At 42.2% G+C, this 23,480-nt stretch overlaps 1 protein-coding gene across 1 annotated transcript in view; it reads right to left on the bottom strand.

The window, feature by feature from the left end:
- KIF18A (kinesin family member 18A) overlaps positions 1-23,480 on the bottom strand; it is an 83,076-nt gene that overhangs the window by 35,872 nt on the left and 23,724 nt on the right. Inside the window, exons 7-8 of the mRNA XM_063438579.1 lie at positions 6,454-6,630; positions 2,615-2,689 (exon numbers count right to left, since the gene is read on the bottom strand). Of these exons, the coding sequence (XP_063294649.1) occupies positions 2,615-2,689; positions 6,454-6,630 (252 nt within the window). The remainder of the gene's footprint in view (positions 1-2,614; positions 2,690-6,453; positions 6,631-23,480) is intronic.

Here is a 23,480-nt window from a genome sequence, read left to right as displayed (position 1 = left end):
ATTAAGTTGTGCTGGTGCCTGGAGTGTCTCTTTAAGAGAAGAAACACTTTAAGCGGCACTGTCACCGTCTGGTGACTCTGCAGAATTTGCAAAGACTCGCGACTGTGACATTGCCGTTGTTGGGGGAACATAGAATGTGACGGCATATAAGAACCATTCCGCCATCTAGTCTGCCCGGTTTTCTAAATACTTTCATTAGTCCCTGGCCTTATCTTATAGTTAGGATAGCCTTATGCCTATCCCACGCATGCTTAAACTCCCTCACTGTGTTAACGTCTACCACTTCAGCTGGAAGGCTATTCCATGCATCCACTACCCTCTCAGTAAAGTAATACTTCCTGATATTATTTTGAAACCTTTGCCCCTCTAATTTAAAACTATGTCCTCTTGTTGTGGTAGTTTTTCTTCTTTTAAATATAGCCTCCCACCTTCCTACTACCTTTCTTGTGAATAGGCACAACATTAACTAACTTCCAATCTTCTGGGACTACTCCTGTTATCAATGATTGGTTAAATAAATCTGGTAATGGTTTTGCTAGTACACCCCTAAGCTCTTTTAATAGCTTTGGGTTTATTCCATCAGGTCCCATTGACTTATTTGTCTTTACTTTTGACAGTTGAAATAGAACCTCTTCCTTTGTAAACTCACGTGTAATAAATGACTAATTTATCCTTTTTCCTAACTGAGGTCAATTTCCTTCATTTTCATCTATAAATACTGAACAAAATATTCATTGAGGCAGTCAGCTAGACCTTTATCCTCTTCTACATACCTTCCTTCTTTTGTTTTTAATCTAACTAATCCTTGTTTTACTTTCCTTTTCTCATTTATGTATTTAAAAAAATGTTGTCCTTTTTTTATGGACTGTGCTGTTTTCTCTTGTGTGCGATTTGGAAGCTCTTACAATTTGCTTAGCCCCTTTCTGCCTAATCTTATAGATCTGTATCTTTCTCACTTTTTTTTTTTTTTTTATATAATTACTAAATGCTAATTTTTTTTATTTTACTATTTTGGACACATTTTACTGAAAAGCCTAATGCAATTTTCTGTTGCCTTTAGCAGTTCAACTTTTAAATAATCCCATTTCTCTTGGACTCCATTTAGATTGCTCCAGTCTGATAATGACTCCTTTACATATATTCTAATTTTATAAAGTCTGTTTTTATAAAGTCTAAAACGTTTGTTTTTGTGTGGTGACTCGGTTTTTATATTAAACCACACTGACTGATGATCACTGGATCCTAAACTTTTACCTACAGTAATATCTGATACCAAATCTCCATTTGTTAACACTAAATCTAGTATGGCCTCCTTACGAGTTGGCTCCTCAACGACTTGTTTTAGAGACAATCCCAATAGGGAGTTTAGAATGTGTGTGCTCCTGGCACAAGCAGCTATTTTGGTTTTCCAATTCACATCAGGAAGATTAAAGTCACCCATGATGATAACTTCCCCCTTCATTGTCATTTTAGCTATTCCCTCAACTAGTAGATTATCTAGCTCTTCTATTTGTCCTGGGGGCCTATAAATCACACCTACATGAGTTACTGTGTGATTACCAAATTCGAACGTAACCCAAGCAGACTCTATGTTCACCTCGCTAACTTTTATTAGGCTAGATTTTATGTTATCCTTCATATACAGGGCCACCCCTCCACGTTTCTTTGCCTTCCCTGTCTTTTCTATACAAAAAGAGTACCCTAGTATTGCTATGAACATCTTCAATACTATCCTCTTGGGCAGATCCTCCATAGATGAAGCAAATATCCCTCAGCGATCACTGGCGGCTGGCGGGGATTTAAACTTCTAGATTGCGGTAGCTCCGCCCAGTATCTATAAGTGTCAGGCTGGGTACAACTTTCAGTGGAATTATAACACAGTCATAATAAGTGCTTTATTAATATTTTACAAATTGTATAACATCAAAACTGTAAACTTATATCTCTCATGACAGTTTCACTTTAATATAAAGGAAAACAGACTTCCACATGGAGAAATGTTACATATTATTACTGGCATTTATAAATTGCTAACATGTTCTATAGATCTGTACTATTGGGGAAAGTTACAGTACTATATACACAGACCAAGTGATTTTTATTGTTTTATTCTATGGTGTTATTTCCAGAAAAGTGAAGGTTTTCCTTTACAGTTAACACTTCCTGACTAGCAAGATTTATTCTAGACAGACAGAGACTGTAAGCTATGCACTGTAAACACATTTTATTACCAAATAGGTTTAGGAATCCAATTGACTAGGTTTTGTTTAGTTCTTCACTTTATATTAATCAATGCCTGAATTGGACCAGAGGCATACACAAGTCTTTGATTTCACTTGGATACAAACTGGTGTACTGCCGATAGAGAACCCTGGAACTTAGTGTTACTATTGTTTCCATTCACTGGATTTAACTTGTTGTTAAAACATGTCATAACACAATATCTAGAGAGATTGTATTGTTATTGTCAGTTATGAAGCTATAACATCTCCATTATTAAAAAACAAAAACGCCCTCCCCAATAAACAAAACTATTTTGCCACATTGTACATTCCCTAAAGTAAATAATAGCATAATATAAAAGAGAAAGATTTTGACATGATTGTTATCGTACCTCTTTCTTTTGTTCCTCACAGATCTTGGCATATTGACTAATGTGACTGTCCAAACTTACAACGTTACTCTTTACCTGTTAATTAGAAAAAGCAAACCTTTTTTAACCTTTCATAATTAAAACAATCATCACTTGTCTTGGGTTATTGCAATACACAGGCTGATGTTCCTACAAAGATGGAGTAAAATACAAAGCAGGCAGAGCTTTGAAATGCCACCCAGTGATCAAACTATGATAAGAAGAGATAATTCTTTGCCCTTCATCTAGGATAACACTCATGATTCTCAGTCAGTAGTATAATTGCAGAGTACATTGCCAGTTCACAGATTGAAAGCAAAGAAAAGAAAACAAAGTAACCTCAAAATCAGATCTATGGTTCTGATTACTCAATTTGAAGCACAGCCTTGTACCTCTCTCAGCAGGGGCATTGCAGGGTCCCAGAACCACCTGTGGCTTAAGCCCAAAGCAAAATTGATAACCCTTACCCTAACAGAGAGGTGGGTCAAGACATATCCTTTCCGCTGTAGGTATATCCTCATGAACAACGTGCTGCTTAGATCATCTCTCTCCTTTCCACTAACTGTAGAGATCTGGAATGTCAGCCTCCAAAGCCCCACACTTTAATAGGGTTGCCACCTGGCCGCTATTTGATGCTCTGTGGCCGGTGCAGTTATAGCAAAATTACCGACAATATGTATGCCGGTACTTTTCTATGATGAGCATGTGCTGCAATATCGGCATTGGCCATTAGGGTGTGCAGTGCTCTAAGGCCGTGCAAGAAAACTCGTTGGAGCTAGAGCTGTGTGGAGAGGGCGGAGATGGGATGTCACTGCATGTCCCTGCCCTCTCCACTAATATGGTGCACATGGGAGGAGTGGGAGCAGCAGGAGCTACAGGACAAGCATGTGGAAGATTTGCAGCAGGACCAGAGTCCTGCGAGCAGGTACGTGTGTGTATTATATATTCAGCAGTCTGCGTGTGTGTGTGTATTATATATTCAGCAGTCTGCGTGTGTGTGTGTGTGTGTGTATGTATTCAGCAGTCTGCGTGTGTGTGTGTGTGGATGTATGTATTCAGCAGTCTGCGTGTGTGTGTGTGGATGTATGTATTCAGCAGTCTGCGTGTGTGTGTGTGGATGTATGTATTCAGCAGTCTGCGTGTGTGTGGATGTATGTACTCAGCAGTCTGCGTGTGTGTGGATGTATGTACTCAGCAGTCTGCGTGTGTGTGGATGTATGTACTCAGCAGTCTGCGTGTGTGTGGATGTATGTACTCAGCAGTCTGCGTGTGTGTGGATGTATGTACTCAGCAGTCTGCGTGTGTGTGGATGTACTCAGCAGTCTGCGTGTGTGTGTGTGTATGTACTCAGCAGTCTGCGTGTGTGTGTGTGTATGTACTCAGCAGTCTGCGTGTGTGTGTGTGTATGTACTCAGCAGTCTGCGTGTGTGTGTGTGTATGTACTCAGCAGTCTGCGTGTGTGTGTGTATGTACTCAGCAGTCTGCGTGTGTGTGTGTGTATGTACTCAGCAGTCTGCGTGTGTGTGTGTGTGTGTGTATGTACTCAGCAGTCTGCGTGTGTGTGTGTGTGTATGTACTCAGCAGTCTGCGTGTGTGTGTGTATGTACTCAGCAGTCTGTGTGTGTGTGTGTATGTACTCAGCAGTCTGCGTGTGTGTGTATGTACTCAGCAGTCTGCGTGTGTGTGTATGTACTCAGCAGTCTGCGTGTGTGTGTATGTACTCAGCAGTCTGCGTGTGTGTGTATGTACTCAGCAGTCTGCGTGTGTGTGTATGTACTCAGCAGTCTGCGTGTGTGTGTATGTACTCAGCAGTCTGCGTGTGTGTGTATGTACTCAGCAGTCTGCGTGTGTGTGTATGTATGTACTCAGCAGTCTGCGTGTATGTACTCAGCAGTCTGCGTGTATGTACTCAGCAGTCTGCGTGTATGTACTCAGCAGTCTGCGTGTATGTACTCAGCAGTCTGCGTGTATGTACTCAGCAGTCTGCGTGTATGTACTCAGCAGTCTGCGTGTATGTACTCAGCAGTCTGCGTGTATGTACTCAGCAGTCTGCGTGTATGTACTCAGCAGTCTGCGTGTATGTACTCAGCAGTCTGCGTGTATGTACTCAGCAGTCTGCGTGTATGTACTCAGCAGTCTGCGTGTATGTACTCAGCAGTCTGCGTGTGTGTGTATGTACTCAGCAGTCTGCGTGTGTGTGTATGTACTCAGCAGTCTGCGTGTGTGTGTATGTACTCAGCAGTCTGCGTGTGTGTGTATGTACTCAGCAGTCTGCGTGTGTGTGTATGTACTCAGCAGTCTGCGTGTGTGTGTATGTACTCAGCAGTCTGCGTGTGTGTGTGTATGTATTCAGCAGTCTGCGTGTGTGTGTATGTATTCAGCAGTCTGCGTGTGTGTGTATGTACTCAGCAGTCTGCGTGTGTGTGTATGTACTCAGCAGTCTGCGTGTGTGTGTGTATGTATTCAGCAGTCTGCGTGTGTGTGTATGTATTCAGCAGTCTGCGTGTGTGTGTATGTATTCAGCAGTCTGCGTGTGTGTGTATGTATTCAGCAGTCTGCATGTGTGTGTATGTATTCAGCAGTCTGCATGTGTGTGTATGTAACAGTCGTGTGTGTTTTTATATACAAATTTAGACAACTACACACTGCTATATACACACATACACTCATCACATACGCACAGTCAGACAAAGTACACACATTTTAAGTATTTTATTCGTGATTTAGGACATTTTCTGCTTCCAAATGTTCTCGTTCTTTTATGTACATCGTGTCCTGTCATATCATGCATGTATAATTAATTATGCAAATTAGCATGGCCGGTATTTTTTTTCCAAAAGAGGTGGTCATCCTACCCCCACAGCAATGCCTAAGATGCCAATTGACATTGACAATTCAGCGTCTCAGGGTGTTCACCCTCTCGGTTTATGGACAGGAAGAGGGCAGTCCCAAGACTGATGGAGCAATAGTGGCTTAAGAGAAAATCTGGACCGAGCCAAATAGCACTGCCCACCTTCACAATGGCCCGGAATCCTGACAATTGTATATTCAAAACATTTTAATTTAATAAAAGAGACTGATTTAAGTTCACAGTCTCTAAAACACACAATGGGATATTAAAAAAATAAAGAAAAAAAATTAATTACTAGAAGGCATTTTTTAAATGAAATATATAGAGACCAAAATAAGAGGAGTTGGGGAAAAAAAATCCAATTCTGCCAAGTTGCAATTTTATTTTTAACCTGAAAACTCAATTCTGCGGTTATTTGGCCAAACTACAACTACTCTCTTTATAGGAAACTAGAGTGAATGGATAACAGGAAAAATATTTGTGTTTTCTTTCAGTACAAGAGTCTGATAGCAAGGTTAAACTGGACACAGGCAGCTATGTAAACACATACTTTAGGTACATGCGTTCAGTGAGATACTACAAAGGGATGATAAAAGGAAGGGAATATAAAGAACCCAATATCCCCCACTAGAATGACTAGGAAAGTGGAACACATCCTATAAAATAAAGCAATTAACCCTCTGGTAAAAAGTTAAGTTTGAAATAATTATTACAAGCAAAGGAAAAAATGCAAAGGCGTATTTGGACAACGTCAATCCTGTAATTTTCCACTAATTAAAATTATGTTTATAACATAAGAGCATCCGCCCTCACCAAGCAACTACCCATTTATCAAACTTTTAGTATAAAAACATAAATTTTCTCTTATTCGAATAAAAGAAAGCAACATCTTAATGAATCTGAATAAACAAAACCAAAATCACATTTCTGGTCATCTTTGTTGAAAAGCAGTGCTCCCAATTTTACTTACTGCCGATTTGATGTCTTTGGCCCGGTTGGCATATTTCAGAGTATTGTAGGTATCTTCATAGGACAAGGATGATGGACTAACAGCTGCAATCATGATTGTGCGACAATTTCCTCCCAATGAATCCTTCAGCAGACGGGTAAGTTTGCTATTTCGGTATGGGATATGCTGCTTCTTTGTCTAAATATAAAAAAAACAATACATACATATTCTTTTAGTAAGAAGATCTGTGGTTTATCACTATTTAGACCCACTGACAAAATTGGAAGTTAATAATTCAATTGTAAATTGTAGCAGGTTGAAAAGCAAACTGCAAAATTTAGGGCAGAGGGGGGGGGGGGGGGGGGGAGATCAATAAGTTGGCCATTGCCAAAAAAAGGAAATAAGCAAATATCAGCAATAGCTTGGCTATTAACTTATTCTTTCAGTTTGCCATAATTTTAGTTTAGTCAACACATCTCTAGGTGTGTTTGAGAATCAGTGTTGGCATTACCATACTACTGAGAAACCAGACATGCCATTTAATTTGCACTAACTTCATCTGAGTGCTTGCAGTTATCATTTAAGCAGACGCCATTTTTGTTGCATCTGCTTTGTACGTCATCGGGAGCGGATTATTTAGCCATATTACTGCGCCCTTATAGTTCATATCAGAGATACTCTGACCAGGTAAAGAATCAAGGAAAGCTATGGTGTGTCATATGGAGGATTTACATGGTTTTCTCCATGACACAATATATATTGACACAGATTTTATTTAAAGCGCTACTAACTAGGTATGTGCATACAAAACAAACATTTAGAAAGAAGAAAAAAAAAAAGATGATGATGTTTCTATTACTGCTCGCCTGTAATATGTTCTTTATTAATGTAATTCTAAACAGAGCTTTCTCACTAATGAATTACAAATATGTAATACATGAATTATGCTGCCTGGAAAAGGAAAAATAAACAAATGTTTTATACTGTTTTCTATTTGTATGTGTTAATCCAGCCTGTGAACAGAGAATAAAATAAACATACATCGCCCAATGATTAGGGAAACGCAAAACAGAACAATCGCCACCCCCTAAACTGTTAACATGTTAATTCCTGCTTTTAAAAGTAACACTCCAAAACTCTAATAAACCTTATAGGACCCCAATATTTACACATTTACAGGAGAACCAATTATCGGATATCCCTTATTACTCAATTACCAAACCAAAGATACAAATCTGAGGTGAATGTGAAAGGACAGACCTTAAAAGATCAGAGGGACATAGAACATCCCCAAGACAGTGTGACTGTAGTCCAAAACAGGAGATGGAATTTAAAGGAACACAAACATATATTCAGTACCCTATAGTGTTTATAAAAAAAAAAAAAAAAAAAAAAAAAATTGCCCCCCATGCCTCCTAAATATAGTAAAATCTTACTTTTATTCCAGCCATAGGATTGGCTGAGACTGTCAAGGAGGCAGATCAGGGGCAGAACTAGCACAAGCCAAACACTGTGTTGGCCAATCTCCTCATAGAAATACATAGAATCAATGCTTCTCTATGCAGAGGGCGGAGACACTGAATGTCAGTCACACTGTGCAGCACTGCCCCAGGAAGCACCTCTAGTAGCCATTTGAGCAGTGGCCAGTGAAGTTATTACTAGGCTGTAATGTAAACACTGCATTTTCTCTGAAACAAACAGTGTTTACTGGAAAAAGCCCAAAGGTAATGATTCTACTCACCAGAACAAATACAATTAGTTGTAGTTGTTCTTGTGACCATAGTGTCCCTTTAAGACAAGGGAAAAAACAGCCTGATCTTGATAAAGTGCATTGGCAATTTTGCTGCCTGAGCACAAGGTGATCACAATGGCTAGCATCTGTCAGAACATACAAAGGGGGACTGTGAATAGAACAGTCATGGGTAAGGGATTGCGGAGGGACTCCTTATTACTGGATAACCAGGGAGTCTCTCAATTTCATTCCTGGAGGGCAAGTTGGAAGAGCCCAAGTAGAAATCTCACAAAATGAACCTTGTCTAATGACACTTCTGTCAGGTCTGTCATCTCCATATATTTTACAACTGTGGGTAACTGTGACACAGAAACTGCAGCTTACAAGGGCATTAATTCTCTCCAGATCTCAATGCTGTATTCTCACACATGCAAACATACAGAACGGACATCGGCTTCTGGAGCTGAAACACTAGGAGCTGAAAAGGAATGTCCGGAAAAAGATGGCAGTAAATCTCACCTTTCCCTGCTCCCCCTCCCCCTCTGGCTACTGGACCACCAGCGACGACATAAATTAGGCAAAGGCCTCAGACAATGACAATGCTGCGTTAATAAATATAAAATAATAAAAGGGTTGTCTGTACAACCTATACTGTACTGAAAAACAGTGAACAACAACAAGTTTCACACGTTGCCTTAGATAACCTGAAATTACAACAGGAAGATGTCATTTTAGAGAGAAGTAATTTACGATTTCAGAACGAATTGTTTCCTTGGTAGCTAAATCTTAGATTAATCAGCAGGTGGTCCTTTATAAAAATAAAACTACAAATCCGCTGTATATCTCAATAACTTATTACAAGAGTTTGAGAAACGTATCAACTTACCTGATATTAAACTTGCCATTTTCCCATTTTGTAGATGACAGGATCACTTCGCACATTAATAAACAACGACACAAAAACCATGCATTACCAGCCAGGTCTGAAAAGGATTTTCATTCGTGGCCTTTCACCAGTCACTTCCTAGCTCCTAGGGATGCTCTCATTTGCTGTAGGGAACATGTTTAGTTAGCTATATGGCTTCATGGGGATTTTTTTCAGGAGGGCCTCATTCTGGTCTATGGGGTACAACCTTATTAAAACCCTGCCTGTCAAGAATTTATGGGATAAGTACTATATTTCCCAACGTATCATTAGAATGACTGGATCTGCTCCAAAAAATGATAGTAGCCACAACGTAGGTGCCAATAATTCAAAAACATTCCATGTCCCAGTTTTGTGAAGTGTGCTGTGTGCAGTGGCTAGCCGTGCCACTGATTGCGTATGCACAGCATCACATCCCAACTTGTTCTGTAAGTAGGAGAGAGAATTCAGAATCGTGTGTGGGGACACAATAAAATATATATATATATATATATAAAATATTCACAGCTTGAATAAATATCATATAAGCAGCCAGAAGAGAGAATTTTGTCCAACTGAGAGCTCATTGGGTTTGTCTTATAGCTGCACTGAATTTTACAAATTGCTGCAGTTAGAAGTCACTCTAAACTGAAAGTGAATGAAGAGTACCTCTACATCAAAAAAATGTAACGGGATACTAAGCAATATTAAAACAACTTTAGCTTCTGGAGAGTTTTTGGTGTATCGATCAAGCCCCCACAGTCTAACAACTTGCCAAAATGGAGGCAGCATCAGCACTAGGGAGCATTTCATTTTTAACTCCTAAAGTAACAAAATATATATTTTATATGTATGAGAAAGGACATATATAATATGTGGCTTTATGAAATGGTTTTACTTGAAGCTAACCGGTAATGAATAGCTAACGTTGAGAAGTTTAATGCCAATTACTGCTGAATTAGATCACTTAAAACAATGCCTGACTAGGGTGCATACATATTGCTGTTGGATCCAGTCACATACTTAAAGGGAACTTTCCCCATAGAGCTGCATTGATTCAATATGCGGATTGGTGCAGTCAATTCTGATGATCTCAGCCAAGGACCCACGCAGCGCTGGAATAAAAAGGTAAGTTCTAACCCTATTTAAGGTGGGTGAAGAGGGGCAAGGAACCTTAAATGTGTTTTAAACACTATAGGGTAAGGTATACACGTCCCTGACCCTATAGTGTCCCTTTAATTATGTCACTCTTCTTTACTGATCCAGACATAAAAATATATATATATATTTTTATATTTCACTGATATAGAATCAAGAGAAATAATATATAGACAGATATATTTCTAATAAAATACACAAGCAACTTTTTTTTTTTTTAAATTGTGTCATACTATAGATATAACTGCAAATTTCAGGGTTTTTTTTTTATAACAAAAAAAATGGGGAGAGAGTATGGTCAACCAGTAGTGGTAAACAGATGTGAGTACTATATTCTCCAAACGTCATACTGTGCTTATTATTATACCACAAAAGCAAATTGAGACTATCCTCTACCGGGTACTTATTTAATTACAAGCTATTTGGGAACAAGAAAGAATTCATATTTGCAGGAGAACAAGACACACATATTGTTTATGTTTGTAGAACAATGGCAGTGGTCAACTTAAAAGCCTTCAAGAGTAGCAATGTTGCATCACTGCTCCCCAAGGCAGATTTATGATTACCAAACTGCCTGAGAAGTTTTCACAACGCTAATTTAATCTGAACAAACATGTGATTATTGTTGCTAAATAACAAATAGTATAATATGTAAAAAAAAAAAAAAAAAAATTAAATACCACCACCACCTTGGGTATAACCCATTAAAAACCCATATAAAAAGAAACTACTAAGGAATGAGGGGTGATACAATGTATCGCAACTAAGGGTGGGATACAATAAAACATCCCAATATAGAACAGGTGATACATAGCTCTGGATGACACCACCACCTGTACTGTATACAACTGTAATTCTTCAAATCTTTAAGAAAAATAAAAAAAAACACTCCATAGTGTATAAAATAAAAACACAAAAACATAAATACACAGGAATACAAATACAAAATGAACAAAAATATGGCTTTAGGAGCTTTATGGCTGGTTCTATCCCCTGGAAACCATTCATTGGATACATGGCTCACACAGGTCTGGATCAGTGTAAATTCTGTCGGCTAAAACAAACTATTCCGATGACTAAAGTACGACAAACTAAAATGGCTTTTTAGTCAAAAGACTGACTAAAACTAAATTGAAATTTGCTGCCAAAATTAACACTAGTCTGGATCCTGCTGTTACTACTGCCTGAACCATCTTACTGTCCCAGGGAAAAAGGACAGATTAGCGTGCAAAGTCGCTGGATCATTTGAATATACATAATTTGCACCTCCTACTGCTTTTGATCCACTGGACTTCTCAGGGAGGACTGCCTGAAGATATCATTTGTGAAGAACATACAAACATACTTCATACTAAGTAACAAATGCAAATGTAACAATCATTTAAAGGATCACTATACTGTCGGGAAAACAAAGCAGTTTTCCTGACACTATAGTGCCTTGAGGGTGCCCCCACCCTCAGGGTCCCCCTCCCGTGGCGCTGAAGGGGTTAAAACCCCCTTTCAGCAGCTTACCTTATTCCAGCGCCGGGCTCCCTCGGCGCTGGTGACCTCTCCTCCCCCGCCGACGTCAGCGGAGCCGAATGCGCATGCGCGGCAAGTGCCGTGTGCGCATTCAAAGTGTCCATGGGAAAGCATTTCTCAATGCTTTCGTATGGACCCTCTGCGCGATGGAGGAATAATATGCCTTCAGCGTCGCAGATGCACCTCTAGTGGCTGTCCAGAAGACAGCCACTAGAGGCTGGCTTAACCCCAAATGTAAACATAGCAGTTTCTCTGAAACTGCTATGTTTGCATCTGAAGGGTAAAAAAACCTAAGGGACCTGGCACCCAGACCACTTCATTGAGCTGACGTGGTCTGGGTGACTATAGTTGTCCCTTTAAACTAAATAATTACACTCTAGTACTTTACTAATGCAATCTGTACTTGGGAAAAATGAAGTCAATTAATTAAACTCAACAAAGAAATAAAGGGTTATACACTAAATGGCAAATTTAATTAAAAATAGCAAAACTGAGAAAAGTCTAGAATATGGTGCCTTTGTCCTTGCCAAACCTCCAACAGGTGTTTGGCACGTTTGTATAGGTGTGTGAGTCTACCCGGGGTTAAATACCAACAGTATATCAGTTTTCTGTGGGTCTCTAGGTGGGAGAAACATCTAGTCATGCCCCTGAGGGCGTTCAGTCTTCTATTCTATTGGCCCATCAAAATTGTATCCCCAGTTTCTCTTTCACATTGAGCTATACATTTTGGTTGAGTTAGGTCTGGGCTTTTAAAATGCGATTTGTAGCAAAGAGACAAGAGTTTGGGTTTTAAAGGTTTGTCCCAGCTTGTGGCTATTAAGTTATTGATTCCTGTCACCTCTCATGTTTCATTTGTTATAGTGTAATCTACGTGGTCCATAAGGACACTTAATTTGTAGGTATAGAAATGTGAATTTGGAGGGCAAGTCATAGGTCATTTGCGGACCGCAAATGGTATCCCAGAGCCACCTGATAAGAATTGACAACTTGGAAATACCATATTCTTATTGTTTTAGGGAGAGGCATGGAGAGACTGCGGACAGTGCCACAATGTGGCTTGATTTTTGATATTTAGGGATTTTATTCAGAGTTTGAAACAGAGCATTCCATGCAGAGAGCAATGCTATTGTGGTGGAAAACCATGATAGGTGTGTGATTCAGAGTGGTGAGGGAGTCCACATGTGTGCTATCAGCTTTTCGCCTGGCATTTGTTGCCGTTCCATGTCTATCCAGTTAAAAAAAAAAAAAACCTTTTGCCCTTTTAGACAATAGCTTTTAAAGTACCTAAATGGGTAGCATCCAGAATAGGTACAATAATCAGTGACATAATCTTAACAACATTTATTCGCCCTGCCCATGAGAGCTTCACATCCCTCCAAGTCTCCAGCTCCTGCCTTAGTGAATGGAATATTCTCATATGATTATGCCACATGTTTAGACCACATGTTCCTCTCTCCAGTCAAATTGAAAGCTCCGCTGGAGGTTTTCTCTTATGGTGGGGTATGTTGATTGGGAGGGCTTGGAATTTACTGGTATTTAGTTTTTTTAATACGATATCCAAATTTCTCTAGAAGATAAAAGAGCCGGTACGGATCTACATGGCTCGGTGAGTGTTAGTATTATGTCATCAGCCAACAAGTAAAGTTTGTGATTATGTTCGCCTATTGTCACGCCATGGATCTTGGGGTTTTCTCGTTTAAGTTGAGCCAGCAGCTCTAACCTAAGGATGAACAGGGGGGATAATGTGCAACCCTGCCTGGTTCCGTTGGTTATGGGAAAGGGGGCGGAAACAAATCCTGTATTGGAGACACAAGCCATGGGGCAGGAGTATAGAGCCACGATTGCCTCTATGAAGGCCACTGGGAAACCAAACCTTGTCAATACCTCCCTCATATATTGCCAATGTAGCATATCGAAGGCCTTCTCCGCGTCCAGCGGGACTAGATGGCCCTCCGAGGCAGTATTATCAAGATAATGAATTACGTTCAGTAGGTGTCTTGAACTATCCGATCCTTTGCAATCTCTAATAAAGCCAGATTGGTTAGAATATATCAGTGAGGTTAGATATGGAGCCACCCTGTCTGCTAAAATTTTTGCGTAGAGTTTTGTGTCAGTATTTAGGAGAGAGATTGGTCTAAAATTGGCACATATAGTTACTTTTCTACCCCGTTTGGGAAAGGTAGCCCAGAGAATGTCGGTTGGGAGAGTTCCGTTAGTGAAACGGTCATTAAAAAGCGTAGTAAGATACGAGGCCAGTTGGTTTAGGAATGTCTTATAATATATGGCTGATAAACCATCCGGTCCTGGACTTTTGGCTATTGGTAAAGCTTTAATATGTTTAAGTATGTCTAAGTTAGTAATAGGTGCGAACAGTTCCGATAATGCGGAATCGGGCAAACAGGGAAGCTCGACTGCCTCCAAAAAGGAGTCAATATGTTGTTTTGAGGGAACATTTGTAAAATCAACTTCGTCTAGGTTGTACAGAGAGCCGTAGTAGTTAGCAAATTCTTGAACTATGTTGTCGGGATTCATAATCTTTTGGCACTGTGATGAGTTAATGTATGCTATTCTGGTATCCAAAGTCTTTTTCTTCAAATGGGAGGCCAAAAGCACCCTTGCCCTGTTGCCCTGCTCAAAATATCATTGTTTGAGCCTAAGTAGCAGAAAGTTGGTTTTGGCTATTTCCAATTATGTAAGCATTGTGTAGAGGGGGATGATTTATTTAACAAAGAAGCTTCAGTGAGTAGTTTTGTGAGGTTTAAGTATGTATTCAACCACCTGGCTTTGGCTTGGTTTGCGTGTTTAATAAATGCGCCTCTGGTGAAGGCTTTATGAGTTAACCACACTGAGGCTATGCCAGTGTCCTGCGCCTTATTGTTTTGGAAGTATCGATGTAGCTCTTAGATAATATCGTTACGGATCTGTGGATCCATCAGAAGATGTTCATTTAGCCTCCAAGAGCATTTACCTTTTGAGGGATATTGGTCTACCAGTGTCAAAGTCATCAGTGCACGGTCAGACCACGATATCAAACCTATTTCGCTGTCTACCCTAGTGATGAGTGAGCCATGGATCAAGAAACGGTATCCGGGAGTACGAGTTGTCTGCTTAAAGACATGTTGCCTATGCGGTGTCGTGGAGCCCGCAACCCCCAGTTTGGACGAGTTATCCAATTGGTGATCCAGAATAAAGTTTGTGTCCTCTCCCATTATCACTTCGCCAAACCTCCATTTATCCACTCTTTGAACGATATGGTCGAGAAAACTGGATTGATCTGAGTGTGGTCCATATATATTGACCAGAGTGTATGGTGCAATATTAATATGGCATTGTAGTATAAGAAATCTGCCATTTTTTATCTACATGCGAGAAAGCTATGTCATGCTTACAAGTATGGAGACTCCTCTTTTCTTTTTTGAGAAACAAGAGAGTGGCAATCTACCGGAAAGGAGGTAGAGTTACATTTAGGTCTGCCATTCCTTGTGAAATGAGATTCTTGGAAAAATATAATTTGGGCTTGGGATTGCTTGGCTTTCTTTAAAGCAAGCCTCCGTTTATGTGGAGAATTGAGGCCTTTAACATTAATGGAGAATATTTTTAAACCCATGTTTTAACTTGAGGAGAAATTGCAGAGCAATGTGTGTTTGCTTCAACCCAGTCTTCGCTCCCCACATCGACCCGCCCATGCCATGCAAACCTAAGAAGAGAGGCGAAAAGAGCCCGACCTGTGTTGCATACAGTATCCTCTACCTCATCACAGAGGTTTTCTGCACCCTTGCTGTATCATGTACCAACATAAAAAAAACAAAAAAAATTATAAATAGATAGATATATATATATATATATATCTCTATCTCATTTAACAAATCATGAACTATATACACTTGCCAGAGAGATCCAGACAGCAGTAGGGTCTGTCTGGCTGAGGACAGTAAATTACAGTTCCGGTGTTTCTAGGTGCACCACACCGGCTCGTTAAAGAGCCTGTGGGGGTTTTAACTATGGGTTGATAAATCAATAAAACAAGGTCAGATACACGGCGAGCCCGCCGGTGACAGCCAACATATTATGGGGAAGGGAACTGGGATCTGGAGAGTACCTCTGAGTAAGTTACGTCAGGATAATGAACCTGCCCATGCTTTCAAGGCAAACTCAACCTTTTTTCTTTCTTTCTTTTAATTGTAATTGGTCTTTTTTTGTTGTTGTTGCTGGTTATTCTCTGTCTCCCTCCCCCCCACAGCATCCCCCCCCCCCCCCAGCAGATATTGCATCCTTGTATATCATTCTCATAATCATGGATTGTCCACAGGAGAAGGTGAGCACAATTGACAGCATGATATATCAGCATTGATACCTCTCCTGGGAAAGTATCAGGACGGTCATACCGCATCCTAAAGACATTAACCCATTTATATGGGTAGTGTGAGCAAGTTAGCAGTGTTCCTTTTGTTTTTATTTTGCCACATTGACCTTCTGCCAGTCTCCGGTGAGACGTGGCAGTGATGCCACTGGACCACTTGCGGTAAGTTACTACCGTGATAAGTGTATGTTCCACTGGGCAAGTAGCTTGGGGCTTTCTTCGGGTGATGATGCTGTTCTGTCCATTCCATTTTTGTGTATTATGAGGCAAGTTGGGATCCCCCACTTGTAGGGAATTTGAGCAGCTCTCAAGGCTCTTGTGATCGGGCCAAAGGCTCTCTTTTTTGCCAACGTAGCTGGAGACAGATCCGCAAATAGTTGAACTCCTGCAAACTTGCCTGTCAGCCGGCTGGGATTTCGTGCTGCTTGCATAATCTTTTCCTTAGCTCCATAGAAGTGAACTTTCACTATGGGGTCTCGCGGTACTGCAGCTGGAATTTTTTTAGTTTAGCCATCCTATGTGCTGTAAATTCAGTATATTCGTCTGCCAAGGTATTATGGGTCTCTATAATTTCTTCGGCTTTGCCCTTTAGGTGGCTGTATGCTCTCCAATAGCTTGGAGGCTTATTTATATATCACTGGCTAGCTTCTGGAAACCAGCCCGCAGCATAGTTTCGAGGTCTTCTAATAGTGTTTTAATGTTGTTCTCTGCCGATGGAACTGCAGTTCTTAGAGAGATGGAGGTTACATCGTCATGTCCTGAGCTCCAGGCTGGTGAGAGTGTCGTCCTGTCGCTATCTTGTGGTTGCGTGCTTGGCGGAGACAGGGCCGAAACTTGTATGGCAGTGGGTTTCAGCCTCATTTTCTGAGGTGCTTTACTTGTCATCACGTTGGTACCGGTGGTATTGTGCCGGGTAAGCTTCCCGCATATTATTTTTGTGTGGAATCACGCTAATTATCGCTGTCACCGTAGGAGCTCACCTAATCTGCGACTGGGGCCATTCAAGTCGTAGCCACGCCCCCTTGTTTTGATTCTTAAAAACATTCAGAGAGTAACCTTGGATATTTTGCCATATAATTTACTCCATGCAGAAGAATTACTCAAACTCTTGCCATTTCAGTTTTAGGCGTCCAGCTCTTTAAACATGAGCTTAATAATAAGTAAGGAAGTTGTAAAAGATTATTACTTCATAAAAAGTGTATAAAACAGTGACTAGTGAGATAGAAATATGACACATTCTTTAATTGCCACATTGTAAGGGAGTTGATGAATTATATTCAGAAGCGGAGGCCTCTCCTTGGGGGACACTTAATAATGAATTACATGCGTGACTGCAATTCTTTCCAAGTTATCAAGCACTTTCACGATCACAATAAACTGGAGACTACAGCAACACAAAGTATGCGTTATATAAAAACATCTCTGCGCAATCACAATGCATGCGTTATATGAAAACATCTCTGCACAATCGCAATGCATGCGTTATATGAAAACATCTCTGCACAATCGCAATGCATGCGTTATATGAAAACATCTCTGCGCAATCACAATGCATGCGTTATATGAAAACATCTCTGCACAATCACAATGTATAGAAAGTGTTGATCAATTTATTGTAAAGCTTGAGGGTTAGGCTTTAGAGCAGGTGGTTTAGGCCCTGCTGGTCACTGGTGAGCCAAGCCGAGGGGTGAGCCAAGAGTTACTGATATTTCGATGCAGGAAGTTTTAGTATCCTTTATGAATACATTGTTCTTCCCTTTCCATTATCTTTTTATGCACACCACTCCTTTTAGAAGTCATTATAGGTAACAGTCCTCAACCGTTTATGTAAATATGTTCCCTAGTAATGTTTAACCCAGGGCTCAGGTCGCCAAGGTGACTAGGAAATTTGGTCTGGCACCTAGGTGTCTGTCAGCACATTCCGTATATAGGCGTCCAGCTAGCTTAGGGAGGTATGGAATGAAGGTATGGAAGCAGCCAGCTGGTGAGGGAGCTGTAATATTCGAGCTCTGCTCCCTTATGTAGCCTGCTGTAATACCAGGAGCCGGGACAGGACGTCTTTCCAGCATTACTAATCAGTGCGCGAGGGGGCAGAGTGAGTAGAGCTTGAAGATTACAGGATCACAGCAGCCACACCTCAAGGAAAGGATCCACTCCAGCTTCCCCATAAGTAGGGAGGCTGTGGGGACTAAATCTAACATGAATAATAACTTGTGAGTGTGTGAGATTAGGTGTGTAAGTTTGACAGTATCAGTGAGTGTGTGCGTGTCAGTGAGTGTGTGCCAGTCAATGAGTGTCAGTGAGTGTGTGCCAGTCAATGAGTGTCAGTGAGTGTGTGCCAGTCAATGAGTGTCAGTGAGTGTGTGCCAGTCAATGAGTGTCAGTGAGTGTGTGCCAGTCAATGAGTGTCAGTGAGTGTGTGCCAGTCAATGAGTGTCAGTGAGTGTGTGCCAGTCAATGAGTGTCAGTGAGTGTGTGCCAGTCAATGAGTGTCAGTAAATGTGGCTGCCCACGAGTGGGTGTCAGTAAATGTGGCTGCCCACGAGTGGGTGTCAGTAAATGTGGCTGCCCACGAGTGGGTGTCAGTAAATGTGGCTGCCCACGAGTGGGTGTCAGTAAATGTGGCTGCCCACGAGTGGGTGTCAGTAAATGTGGCTGCCCACGAGTGGGTGTCAGTAAATGTGGGTGTCAGTAAATGTGGGTGTCAGTAAATGTGGGTGTCAGTAAATGTGGGTGTCAGTAAATGTGGGTGTCAGTAAATGTGGGTGTCAGTAAATGTGGGTGTCAGTAAATGTGGGTGTCAGTAAATGTGGGTGTCAGTAAATGTGGGTGTCAGTAAATGCGGGTGTCAGTAAATGCGGGTGTCCACGAGCGGGTGTCCACGAGCGGGTGTCCACGAGCGGGTGTCCACGAGCGGGTGTCCACGAGCGGGTGTCCACGAGCGGGTGTCCACGAGCGGGTGTCCACGAGCGGGTGTCCACGAGCGGGTGTCCACGAGCGGGTGTCCACGAGCGGGTGTCCACGAGCGGGTGTCAGTCAGCGGGTGTCAGTCAGCGGGTGTCAGTCAGCGGGTGTCAGTCAGCGGGTGTCAGTCAGCGGGTGTCAGTCAGCGGGTGTCAGTCAGCGGGTGTCAGTCAGCGGGTGTCAGTCAGCGGGTGTCAGTCAGCGGGTGTCAGTCAGCGGGTGTCAGTCAGCGGGTGCTTTCCAATGGACCGTTTGAATGCGCGCGCAGCTCTTGCCATGCATGCGCATTCTGCTTCACACGGCAGCGGACGTCGGCGGGGGAGGAGAGGTCACCAGCGCCAAGGGAGCACGGCGCTGGATAAAAGTAAGTAGCTGAAGGGGTTTTAACCCCTTCAGCCCAGCGGGAGGGGGTCCTAAGGATGCTATAGTGTCAGGAAAACAAGTTTGTTTTCCTGACACTATAGTGATCCTTTAAGCCAGTCTAAAGGTGCAGATTTCTTACAAATGTATGCATATGCAGTTTGTGTGTAATGTGCGTATGAGGGCCTGTATAAAACTCATGTACGTGATCTAAATATATATAAAATATTTGATGGGTGGGTAGGTGAATTTGTATGTGTTTGTGGAGAGGTATAGTTTGTTTGAGGCAGGAAGTGATGTGACTGAGAGGGTTGGTAAGTGTAGGTGACTAGCTGGGGGAAGAGTTTGTGAACAGAAAGGTGGATTTTGGATATGCTGTGAATTAGTGTGGCTAGGGGTAGGTGAAAATGGCTGGCTTTTCAATTCTATATAATTCAGTGAGGGTGTGAATGTGGTGTGTGTGGCTGGGTCAATGTATGTAAATGGTTGCGAGTATCTAACAGGTTGCATTACAGGGAAATGTAACTAAATGATGATGTGTGGGTAAACATTACAGCCACAAATACTTTTACAAGCTTGGTGGATAAGTCAATCTAAAGAGAATCAACAGGAATTGCAGTCAGAGTAAATCTGCCTGGGTGCACTATACGACTGCCCTGAGTCTGAATCCTTTTACATATACCTAGGAACTACGTGAGTAGATTGAGAGTAAAATGTTTAGGAGCATGTGATGTCTGGTCCTGTGATTTCTCCATCTCTAAAGGAACTCTGAATTAATGACAACTCTTGGGAAAGAATTTAAATAATGTGATTTATATCGTTTCCAGAGATGCCATTATTTCAGCCTGGAAGAAGACCCTTATATGAACTAAATTTGCTCATACGAAATATGTGCCTGTAGTAAACATTTTATTTCTGTGGAACTAAATCACATGTCCTGACTAAACAAGATTATTCAATAAATTGAGAATCGACCAGGTGGTGGAAAAATAGAAACCATAATAACAAAATTGTAAAGCAGCTGAACTGGTTTTGTTTTGTTTTGTCTTTTACAATAGTATGGTAACTTGCTATTTAGTGAATAACTCCCAAGATTGCAAGCTACTTCGAGTAGCGTCCTCATGAACCCATTGTTCCAGTTACAATGAATAATAGTCTGTTTTACTTACTGTGCAGTAGAATAAGAAGATAGCTTTATATTGGTCCTGAAAGGTGGAATAAGTGCATGTGGGTTTGTGAAAACAAATAGAACTGCCAAAAGGTAGTTGGCAGTAATTGGAGATCTAAGAAAAATGGAATTTGCTTATTAGTGAGAATATATCGGTCAGAATACAGTACTGGTGGTTGTTATAGGGGAGTACTAGGAACTCAAAATCAATGTTCCAAACTTGGAGATAGATAGTATTTGACAAGTAGACAAGAAGAAGAAGAAAAAGTGTTCTTCCTCCTTCAAAAATATATTTTCTTCTCTTGTACATGCTTACCCCAACATGCTTAGTGCTTCATCCCTACAACAACATACATGTCCAACTCCACTTGGCATTGCCAAATGTAATGATGCCAAGGATTTTTAGCAGAGCTGAGAGTAATGAAAGCTATAATTTAAATCGGGGCTTGACAAATGTATTTGGAATCTAGGAGACAGTTTTTTTTTTTAAACTAGCGAAGTTTAAACTTACGAGAAATATACAATTCTTAAAGGGACACTATAGTCACCAGAACCTCTACAGCTTAATGTAGTTGTTCTGGGGCCTATAGCCTGTCCCTGTAGCCTTTTACGTTGCTGCCTAGAAACACCTCTAGTGACAGTCCCTCAGACGCCACTAGAGAGTCCTGGGTCAGTGATGCACAGTACCTTTGTTCAGCGTCTCCAAGCTCTGTATGGAAGTGCTGAATGTTACATATAAAAAAACATCCGCAATATCCTCCCAATGCTTTCCTATGGGAAAGCATTGGTTTAGCGGAGATCTTAAGATCTCATCCACAAAGGCAGGACAAGCCGTGGAAAACTGGCATGGCGTGGGAAAGAATGTGAGTAAAAACACCTCTCTTGTGATCGGAGGGGTGCAGGTACCTAAACAGACACAAGAAGGCACACTCTCTAACACTGAGAAACACACTGACAGACGCGCGCACACACACACACCGACAGTGAGAGAGAGACACACACACACACCGACAGTGAGAGAGAGAGACACACACACACACCGACAGTGAGAGAGAGACACACACACACACACCGACAGTGAGAGAGAGACACACACACACACACCGACAGTGAGAGAGAGAGACACACACACACACCGACAGTGAGAGAGAGAGACACACACACACACCGACAGTGAGAGAGAGAGACACACACACACACCGACAGTGAGAGAGAGAGACACACACACACACCGACAGTGAGAGAGAGAGACACACACACACACCGACAGTGAGAGAGAGAGACACACACACACACCGACAGTGAGAGAGAGAGACACACACACACACCGACAGTGAGAGAGAGACACACACACACACCGACAGTGAGAGAGAGACACACACACACACCGACAGTGAGAGAGAGACACACACACCCACCGACAGTGAGAGAGAGACACACACACCGACAGTGAGAGAGAGACACACACACACACCGACAGTGAGAGAGAGACACACACACACACCGACAGTGAGTGAGAGACACACACACACACACCGACAGTGAGAGAGAGACACACACACACACACCGACAGTGAGAGAGAGACACACACACACACACCGACAGTGAGAGAGAGACACACACACACCGACAGTGAGAGAGAGACACACACACACCGACAGTGAGAGAGAGACACACACACACACACACCGACAGTGAGAGAGAGACACACACACACACACCGACAGTGAGAGAGAGACACACACACACCGACAGTGAGAGAGAGACACACACACACCGACAGTGAGAGAGAGACACACACACACCGACAGTGAGAGAGAGACACACACACACCGACAGTGAGAGAGAGACACACACACACCGACAGTGAGAGAGAGACACACACACACCGACAGTGAGAGAGAGACACACACACACCGACAGTGAGAGAGAGACACACACACCGACAGTGAGAGAGAGAGACACACACACCGACAGTGAGAGAGAGAGACACACAAACCGACAGTGAGAGAGAGAGACACACAAACCGACAGTGAGAGAGAGAGACACACAAACCGACAGTGAGAGAGAGAGACACACACACCGACAGTGAGAGAGAGACACACACACCGACAGTGAGAGAGAGACACACACACACCGACAGTGAGAGAGAGACACACACACCGACAGTGAGAGAGAGACACACACACCGACAGTGAGAGAGAGACACACACACCGACAGTGAGAGAGAGACACACACACCGACAGTGAGAGAGAGACACACACACCGACAGTGAGAGAGAGACACACACACCGACAGTGAGAGAGAGACACACACACCGACAGTGAGAGAGAGACACACACACCGACAGTGAGAGAGAGACACACACACCGACAGTGAGAGAGAGACACACACACCGACAGTGAGAGAGAGACACACACACCGACAGTGAGAGAGAGAGACACACACCGACAGTGAGAGAGAGAGACACACACCGACAGTGAGAGAGAGAGACACACACCGACAGTGAGAGAGAGAGACACACACCGACAGTGAGAGAGAGAGACACACACCGACAGTGAGAGAGAGACACACACACACACCGACAGTGAGAGAGAGACACACACACACACCGACAGTGAGAGAGAGACACACACACACACCGACAGTGAGAGAGAGACACACACACACCGACAGTGAGAGAGAGACACACACACACCGACAGTGAGAGAGAGACACACACACACCGACAGTGAGAGAGAGACACACACACACCGACAGTGAGAGAGAGACACACACACACCGACAGTGAGAGAGAGACACACACACCGACAGTGAGAGAGACACACACACACCGACAGTGAGAGAGACACACACACACCGACAGTGAGAGAGACACA

This window comes from Pelobates fuscus, chromosome 12 (genome assembly GCF_036172605.1).
Source record: "Pelobates fuscus isolate aPelFus1 chromosome 12, aPelFus1.pri, whole genome shotgun sequence".
Taxonomy (NCBI): domain Eukaryota; kingdom Metazoa; phylum Chordata; class Amphibia; order Anura; family Pelobatidae; genus Pelobates; species Pelobates fuscus.
This window is presented reverse-complemented; position numbering and strand designations above follow the sequence as displayed.